This window comes from Chrysochloris asiatica, unplaced genomic scaffold (genome assembly GCF_000296735.1).
Source record: "Chrysochloris asiatica unplaced genomic scaffold, ChrAsi1.0 scaffold00054, whole genome shotgun sequence".
NCBI classification, from domain to species: domain Eukaryota; kingdom Metazoa; phylum Chordata; class Mammalia; order Afrosoricida; family Chrysochloridae; genus Chrysochloris; species Chrysochloris asiatica.
This window is the reverse complement of record NW_006408572.1, coordinates 15,658,670-15,668,668: the sequence shown is the minus strand read 5'-3', so window position 1 is coordinate 15,668,668 and position 9,999 is coordinate 15,658,670. Positions and strand designations below refer to the sequence as shown.

General features: G+C 43.6%; 1 protein-coding gene across 1 annotated transcript in view; it reads right to left on the bottom strand.

Moving 5' to 3' along the window:
• MYOCD (myocardin) overlaps positions 1-9,999 on the bottom strand; it is an 86,941-nt gene that overhangs the window by 24,770 nt on the left and 52,172 nt on the right. Inside the window, exons 7-8 of the mRNA XM_006863439.1 lie at positions 7,076-7,320; positions 4,419-4,572 (exon numbers count right to left, since the gene is read on the bottom strand). Of these exons, the coding sequence (XP_006863501.1) occupies positions 4,419-4,572; positions 7,076-7,320 (399 nt within the window). The remainder of the gene's footprint in view (positions 1-4,418; positions 4,573-7,075; positions 7,321-9,999) is intronic.

The following is a 9,999-nucleotide window of genomic DNA, read 5'->3' as shown; positions in this document are numbered from 1 at the left end:
GCTACCAGAGCTCCTTACGCTACCAGAGGTAGCATAGTGGTTATGAATTGGGCTGCTAACCTCAAGGTCAACAGTTCAAGACTACCAGCTGTTCTGCAAGAGAAAGATGAGGCTTTCTGCTCCCGTAAAGATTTACAGTCTTGGAAACCCTATACAGGGTTGCTATGAGTCGGAACCGACTCCAAGCACACTATTACCACCACCATACAGACTGAAAAGTACCGTGAAAGGATACAACCTCGGAGCACACATTTCCTGATTTTACCCCGATCAGAATCCCCTTGTTCTGTTCTAACAACTGCCTCTTTTTGTATGTACGGATTTGTCTTGCGCACAATGAAGTTTTCTGTAATACCCATTCTTTGCAATGTTATCCATAGTTTGTTATGAGCCACACCATTGAATGCTTCTACATAGTCAATAAATCACAAGCAAACATCTGTCTGGTATTCTTTGCTTTCAGTCAAGATCCATCTGACGTCAGCTGAAGTTTCCGAAATGGAATCAAGCATTCCTTGCAATCGGTTCCTCTTTTCTCTCCCATTTCCGGTATTGGTGTCTAACTCTCTTAGGTGCTCAGCTGACACCTCTGTGCACATCCCCAGTGAGCAGCCCAGTCTGATGAAGTTCCTGCTCGGCTGTGCCTCTTTTTCCATCCTCATCTCCAATGGCAATAGCTAAATCTTTGAAGTTGGTCACTTAAGTTCAATGTCTAGTTTCACCATCCATGAGCTATGTAAATTTACATACCTTCTACCTTCTTTAATACCCTAATTATTATTTTCATTTTAAAATTGCAACCAAAACTGACCTCGTTGTTGTTGTTAGGTGCCATTGAGTAGGTTCCGACACACAGTGATCCTGTATAGGGTTTCTGAGGAACCGCTGACCTTGCGGTTCAAACTGACTTTGCAATCAGTCACATTAACCCACAGTGCCACACCAGGACTCCAAAACTGACATTGTTGTTGTTGTTAAGTGCCATTGAGTCAGTTCTGACCTACAGCAACCCTGTGTAGGATTTCCAAGGAGCAGCTGGTGAGCTTGAACTGCTGACCCTGAAGTTCAAACGACTTTGCAGTCCAGCGCATTAACTCACAGTACCACACCTGAACTCCAAAACTGACATTGTAGGGTGAAAATGAAAGCGCATTTACACAGCATAGCTGGCTGATATCGCTAGTTTCTGTCGAGTCAGCCTTTGGCAACTCATGGCAAGCTCGGCACAACAGAACAAAGCACTGCCCAGTCCTGTACCATCCCCATGATTAGTTGTGAACCACAGGGTTCTCAGTGACTAGTTTTTGAAAGTAGATCACCAGTCCTTTCTTCCTAGTCTGTCTTAGTCTGGAAGCTCTGCTGGAAACCTACTCCACAGTGTAGCAACCAGCAAGCTGCCATTGGCAGCCACGTGGTTGTTTGCAGTTGGTCTGGAGTTGAACCGATGGAAGGTAAGAATTCCATCACTGAAGTACCAATGTCCCCCAAGGCTGAAGGATTGTTTATGCTGAAATTAAAACAAAAGGTAGCCACAACTGCCACCACCATCATCTCCTTATATTTATACTCATTAGTATAACTTCTCTGCTATTTCCAATCATGTGCAAGTAGAAGTTTCTACCTGTGCAGGCTATGAAAAATGATGTCATCATATCTGAATCATGTTCCTATTGGGGTTGGGGCATCTCTAGGGTTGAAGCCCTAAGGCTCCCTCAGGGATGACCCGTATTTATCTTTATGGTTTCATGATTTATGGAGTGGAGACTGGGTGAGTTACCACTTTTCTGAATGTGATGGTGAACTGGTCTCTTCTAGGTTCATGGATGACAAATTGAAACAAACTCAGTGAAACGTGAGCATTTATAGTCCATATGGTGGTGGTTGGTGGTTATGTGCTGTGGAGTCGGTTTCAACTCATAGCGACCCTGTACAGGGTTTCTGAGGATGTAAATGTTTATGCAAGCAGAAAGCCTCATCTTTCTCTCACGGAACAGCTGGTAGTTTCAAACTGCTGACCTTAAGGTTCGCAGCCTGATTCGTAACCACTACACTACCAGAGCTCCTTATAGTCCACATGAAAGGGATGAAGGAAGAATATTTTACATGAGGACTCAAGACACATTTCATTTGCTGTTCCTGGCATTTGGCAACTATAGAATTACCTTCAATTAAAAAAATAATCAAAACCGTATGTTTCCTCAAAACAGAATGAGGACTGAAAGACGGAGGAGCGCCGTGAGATTGGCATGTTGGGAGTTATAGGAACCTTTAGGAATTTAGATTTTTTTGGAGAAAATCAGAGCATTTGTTAGTGGAGACTTGTGTTTTACTGTGATGCCAAACAGGTTTCAGTGGCACTTTCAGACTAAGGCAGATGAAGAAGAAAGGTCTGGCAAGCTGCTGTTGCAAATCAGCCACTGTGAACCGTCTCGATGACAACAGTCTGGTGTGATGGGACACTGAGCATGAGGTTGGCACGTGACTGAGCAGTGTCTTGTTCTGTTGTGCATGGAGTTGCCATGACTTGGAGACTGACTCCCTGGCAGCTAACAAAGACAATGGGCGGACGGAAGCAAGCGTAGTCACTGAAACGGTTGTGAAGAGCTGACGGTACAGAATTGAAGCGCACTGCTTTCTTCTTTCCCAGCTCTTTGGTGAAGACTGGAAGAGTGCACGGGCCAGACCTGAGGATTGTACTGAAACATGCCAGGATCAGCGCAAAACTCAGCGTCTTTTTGGTCCTTTCCGCGGTCCAGGATCCATGTGGTTCTGTGATTGCGGGGAAAGGCTAGCTGGTGCTGCCTCTCAGGGAAGAAGATGGCAGAATTGGGATATTTAAAGAACAGTGCATTGTTTTAAATTATACTACCAACATGGCCTGTCCACATTCTATCTTGTTAAATAAAGGCATTAAAAATGAATCCAGCAAAACTCTATTGAAAACATTCAACTCCCATCTACTAATATCACTATTTCCTAATGTAAATGATATTTTAGCATTCAAAAATATAGAGAGGGATCAAAACACTAAACACAGAATTATCATCATTGTTGGTGCCTGCCATTGAGTTGGTTCCGACTCATAGCGACCCTGTATAGGGTTTCTGAGGAGTGGCTGATGAGCTTGAACTGCTGACCTTGCTGTTCAAACTGACTTTGCAGTTCAGTGCATTAACCCACAGCACCACACCAGGACTCCAAAATGGACATTGTTGTATTTAAGTGCCGTTGAGTCAGTTCTGACCCATAGTGACCCTGTATAGGGTTTCTGAGGAGCGGCTGGTGAGTTTGAACTGCTGACCTTGCAGTTCACACCAACCTTGTGGTCCAGTGCTTATCCTAAAGTGCTACACCAGGACCACACTATCCTGCAATTCCACTCTTAAGTATATAGTGAAAAGATATGAAAGCAGAGATTCAAGAAAATACTTGTATACCAACGTTCATTCCAGCATTCTTTATCATAGGCAAAAGGTGGAGGCAACCCAAATGCCCATCAACAGATGAAGGGATAAACAAAATGTGGTCTATCTGTATGATGGAATGTCACTCCACCACAAAGATAAATGAAATTCTTACACAAGCTTGAAACTTGAAGACATGATCAGCGAAATAAATCAGACTCGGAAGAACAAATATTGTATGACCCCCCTTACATGAGACATCTAGAATAGACAAGTTCATACAGACAGGAAGTAGTTCAGTGGTTACTAGGTGGCGTGGAGGATGGGGAGAAGGGACATTATTACTTAAGGGGTACTGAGTCTATGAAGGGTGATGAAAAAGTCTGGGAAGTAGGTAGTAGTGATGATTTCACAACACAATGAATACAATGAATGCCCCTGAATTGTACACTTGCCACTGGGGAGAATGGCACATTGTAGATGATATATCTGTGACCACAGCAGAGCACAGTTTTCAGAAACATCGGCTGGAATTGTACGTTCTGAAATGAGGTTAGTATATATGCTGAACACATTTTGATTTATGAAAAGCTTTTTACGTGGTTGGTTATTTTCTCATTTCACTAGAGTGTGGCATGGAGAGACACCACTGCATCCGAACCTTCTGAAAACATTTCTCAACCTCACGTCCACTCTCTGTGCTGAGATCTTTCATGTATGTCGGTCCATTTGATTCTCATAAGAACTCAGGTTTTGCAGATGAGGAACCCGAGACTCAGGAAAATTCAGAAACTACCCCAAAGTGGCACAGTTGGTAAAAGAGTGGAGCTAGGAGGGCCTGATCTTTGCACTGTAGGGGTCTCATTCTCAACAGTAGAACCTTCTGTCACCCAACTCTTCACACTGTCCACTGTTTTACTCAAGAAAGCAGTTGCTAACGCTGTTATCAACCATATACTGCCGCATCTGTTACAAACAAACAAACAAACATGGAAACCATGCCCAATCCTGTACCTTCAGATCATCCAGGTTTGATGGGAGTGGGCCTGGCTTGAGAGAAGAAACACCAGTTGGTCCAGAAAAGCTGTTTTTGACAGGAGACAAAGCGGTGTTGCTCAGTGGTGTTGAAGAAGTATTTGGATTTCTGACCATCTGTTCATTTGTTTCCCTGAAAAACAAAGGAGTACTTCACATATCGCTGACTATACATGGAGTCCTGGTGTGGTGCTGTGGAGCTGGACTGCACAGTTGTTTGGAACTGCAAGGGCAGCGGTTCAAGCTTACCAGTTGCTCCTTGGAAACCCTATACAGGGTCCCTATGAATAGGAACCGATTCGACGGCACTTAACAGCTTTCACTGGGCAAAAAAAAAAGTTTTGGAGGAAATCTTAAAGCTGTCAAATATTTCATTTTACTTCTATCCACAATCCATGTCCATGGGAGTGTTGTTGTTAAGTACTGTCGAGGTAGTTCTAACTCATAGACCCTTTAAAGGATTTCCAAAGAGCATCTGGTAGGTTTGAACCACCAACCTTGTGCTATGTAGCCTAGCGATTAGCCTAGCATTTAGGAAATCAAATGGCATATAGAATTGGAAAAACCTCCTATAAAAGATCTCTCTCTCTCTCTCTTTTTTTTTTTTTTAAAGTTTTTATTGAGTGAACTGAGTGATAGTTTACATGGGAAAACATTGGTTTTACACTCATTGTTTCATTGCAATGATTACAATCTCCTCTGTGCATCTTATGGAGCTCTGGTAGTGTAGTGGTTACGAATCGGGCTGTGAACCTCAAGGTCTGCAGTTTGAAACTACCAGCTGCTCCACGGGAGAAAGAAGAGGCTTTCTGCTCCCGTAAAGAGTTACAGCCTCGGAAACCCTGTACAGGGTCGCTATGAGTCGGAACCGACTCCACAGCACATCACAACAACAACAGCTGTGTACCTTCATTCAACAGTACTTGCTTCTATTCCCTCTGTGTGTGTGTGTTTTTTTGTGTGTGGGGGTGATGTTATAAAAGATCTCTTTAAAGTGTTAAAAAGTAAAGATGCCACATTGAGGACTAAGGTGTGCCTGATCCCAGCCATGATATTTTCATGCAAAGCTGGATCATGAATCAGGAAGGCTGAAGAGGAATGGATGTCTTTGAATTACAAGTATTGGAAAAGAATATTAAATATTCTACAGATTGCCAGAATAATGAACAAATCTATGTTGGAAGAAGTACCACCAGTGTGTTCCTTAGAAATGAGGGTGGTAAGACTTTGTCTTATGTACTTTGGATCTGTCATCAGAAGGGCCAGTCTCTGGAGAAGGACATCATGTTTGGTAAAACAGAGGGTCAGGGAGAAAGAGAGAGAGACACCCTCACAAAGATGGATTGACACCGTGGCAGCAGCAGTGGGCTCACATACAGGAAAGACTGTAAGACTGGCGCAGGATTGGGCAGTGTTTCCATCTGCTGTACACAGATTAGTGTGAGTTGGAAATGACTCGATGGCTCCTAGCAGCAGCAACAACTTTCATTGAGAAGTGGATCAGGAAGGAATTGCTGACGTGGATCAGGCACGGAGGGTGAAGAAAACACTGTACGCTAGGGGGGCAAGTGTAAAGTAACACTCCAGCTTAGTTTGGGGGAGTAAGAGGGAATGGTAGAAGGACAGAGGACCCTAGTACCATCAAGGGAGAAGAGCAAAAGTGGAATGTGGGACCCTATCCTTAGAAGCAGGGACACCAGAGATGGAGGCAGAGACGAGGACATGGAGAGAGGGAGCAGCTGAGGACCCTAGATTCATGGAAAGAGATGGACTGAAAACTGGTGGTCAGGAGGCAGTCTTGCAGAATGTGCCCTTTGGATGTTTAAATGATTCATACATTCCTGAATGTTTTTGTATACATCCAAAAAAACAAACACCTCCCTGCCAAAAAACCCAGAGGGAATAGAAGCAAATACTGTTGAATGATGATGCACGGAGATCGTAATCATTGCAATGAAATGATGTGTGCAAAACCAATGCTCTCCCATGTAAACTATCACTTAGTACAAAACTAGAAAAAAAAAAAAAAAAAAAAGGGCGTAGTGGAGACTGGGGCGTAGAGGAGAACAACATGCCTGCCAATGGTTTAGTAGGTACACACAGGCTGTGTGAAGATGGATTGTGCTCAAAACTCAGTATAATTTCCTGTATGACCTGAGACTAGACCAACACAGATGAGGAAACCAACATCCTTTCTTTGCGGTCAGTGAGGAGACTGACCATTTAAAAGGTGACCTAGCTATGGAGTCTCAAAACCTGGGCTCCAGAGTCAGTCAATCCATCATTCAGTTCGGCTGCTTCTCAAACTATACATGCTGAGCCAACTCACAGTCTGTGGTCAATATTGGAATTGCATTACGTTCTTAGACAGTTTCTCCTCTCCATGCTACCATTTAGTGGAACAATGCTTAGACAGACATTCCAGTTTTCCCAAAGGGGCATTGAGTTGCATGCTTTCTCCTGGCTCCATGTACCTGCACAGGAGCACACAGTTTCTAAACCTGACCCTACTGGACACAAGGTTGTGGAGTGATCTGAGATTCACTGAGCCACACGATGCTGGCGGGGAGCTGCAGGCAGAGGTCAGCTGTTCCCCACGTCTGCCCCCAGTCCCAGTCCCAGCTTGGCTGACTTACTTGAGCGGTGCCTGGGGGAGCCCTGGGTAGCTGAAGCGCTGTTGCTGTTGCTGACTGAGGATCTGGAGTTGCAGGAAAAGCTGCTGCCGTTGAAGCAGCCGGGCATAGGCTGAATCCATGGGCGGTGGGGACTTCTCGGCCTTCTGGTCTGGGGGGATGTACTGGTGATACTTCAGCTTCTTCACCTTTGGTTTGGGGTCCTTGGGCTTTTTGTGACGGTTCTTACTATCGCTTAGGGACTTGGACTGCAAAGAAGATGAAGATACGGCATAGTGCTTAGGAAATGGATGCAGGTACCTTGGCATCATGGATATACTGTGTGTTAAGTTTGGCCTGATGTGAATTCTTAACCCCAGAAATATACCGCACCCCCCAAATATACGAAGGGGCTTCCAAAAAGATCAAGGAAAATTTCCCCAAACGTTTTGAAGTCCCCTCGTCCCTAAAGCACAAGGCACAAAATAATCCTAGAATCAAGTATTCAGCGCGTAAGTGAGAAAGTGGAAGAAAGATGAGGCTTTCTGCTCCCTTGAAGGTTTAAGCCTCAGAAATCCTATACAGAGTGGCTATGGGTCAGAACCGACTCGAGAGCATTTAACAACGACTATAAATGCATCACCTGGTGCTATACTCCTTAGGTACGCACTCAGGAGTCTTGGAAGTGGCTCTAGGATTTGTTACTTGCTAGAATAAGGAGCTCTGGTAGCGTAGTGGTTACGAATCAGGCTATGAACCGCAAGGTCAGCAGTTTGAAACTACCAGCTGTTCCACGGGAGAAAGATTAGGCTTCCTGCTCCCATAAAGATTTACAGCCTCGGAAACCCTGTACAGGGTTGCTATGAGTCGGAACCGACTCCATGGCACATAACAACAACAACAGGATCCAGAATGGGATGTAGGATGTGTTTCAGGCCATGCCCTACCTTCATCTCAACCATCTAATGGGCCTAATAAAGGATGTGTCCAGGTTTTATGATTTTTTTCCAAAAGTTCTTTCATACGTGTACATGTAATCACCTTGATTTAGGCACTTAATGACTTGACTTACTCACAGGCTTACATGACATCAAGATAGTCTTTGAAAATCTAGAATGATTATCTTTCTGGGTTTTGGGCTAAAACGTTAGATAGACTATCCCTATCTTCCTCCAGTCCCAAATGCTGATATAAGATTATCCTTATGGGAAATATTATTAGCACCCACTGGAACCTTAACTATAAATTACCCATTCATGATTTGGACATACTATAGGAAGTTCAGGATACAGACTTGGATGTTAAGACAAATCTTTCTACCATTTGCTAATATTTTGGTTGTGATACGATCATTTAATTTGATGACAGTTTAGTCCTACATCTGCAAGTTAGGGAAATATTCTCGACTTTCAAAGTGAGTGATCAATCTATGGAGTATAAAAGATAATATTAAAATAATTGACAAACAGGTGTTAATGAACAGTTATTACTATATCTATCTATTGATCGATCGATATAGATACAGATATAGATACATATATAGTGGTGTGGGAGTCCTGGCATGGTACTATAAGAGATGCATTCGGTCTCAAGGTTGGTTTGAACTGTAAGGACGACAGCTGCTCCTTGGAAGCCCTATACAGGGTCACTATGAGTCAGAACCGACTCCATGGCACTTAACAACAACATACGGTGGTGGTTGTGTGCCGAAACATAGCAACCCTGTATAGGGTTTACAAGGCTGTAAATCTGTATAGGAGCAGAAAGCCTCATTTTTCTTCTGTGGAACAGCTGGTGGATTTGAACTGCTAACCTTCACATTAGCAGACCAGCTCATAATCCACTATGCTACCATAAATAGATGTATAATATTGTTATTGTTGTTGTTAAGTGCCGTCGAGTCTGTTCTGACTCACAACGACCCTTTATAGGGCTTCTGAGGAGTGGCTGGTGAGCTTGAACCCCTGACCTTGTGGTTCAAACCGACTTTGCAGTCTAGTGTAGCAATCCACAGTGTCACACCAGGACTCCATTAAAAAAAAAAAAATTATATATCAAACCCTGTGGCACAATAGTTAAGTAGTTTAAACCCATTAGTTGCCCCATGGAGTCCTAGTGTGGCACTGTAGGATCAGCACTGGACTGCTAACCACAAGGTTGATGGTTCAAATCCACCAGCCACTTCTTGGAAACCCTATACAAGCTTGCTATGAGTCAGAAATGACTCGATGACACTTAACGAGAAAAGAAGCTGGCAATCTGCTTCTACGGGGCAGTTCTAGTCTGCTAAATAAGGTCGCAGTAAATTGGAATCATCTCGCACACAACAACAGCTATATGAGGGGGCTTCAAGAAGTTTGTAGGGAAAATTCCATCATCTTTTAATTCCATTTTTTCATGAACTTTTCAGAGCCCCTTCATGTGCATTGCATGTACAAAAGAATTTAGGATTCCATTATCCTTTAATTTCACTTTCCCACACACTTTTTGAAGCCCTCTCATTCTACTGTTCAATTGGACAGTGCTCAAACATTCCTTTTTCCCAAAGAGGCTTCTTACCAGGGGCATTGATCTGTGTGCTTTCTCCTGGCCTCATGTGCCTATAAAGGTCTGTGTGTCTGTGCTTGTATCTGTCAGTCTGTCATTCTGTGGTGATCTGCATGTTGCTGTAGTGTTGGAAGCTCTGACACCGGTATTTCAAATACCAAGGTCATCCACAGTGGACAGATTTCAGTGGAGCTTCCAAACTCACAGGCACTAGGAAGAAAGAACTGGCAATCTATTTCCAAAATCTGGTAGATGAAAACTTTATGAGTCACAACAGAACACTGCGATACAGTGCTGGACGTTGAGCCCCCTAGGTTGGAAGGTGCACATAGTTGCAACAATAGATTCATGACGCAGGCCTGGGAAACATTTCATTCTGTTGGTGCCAAATCATGGTACCC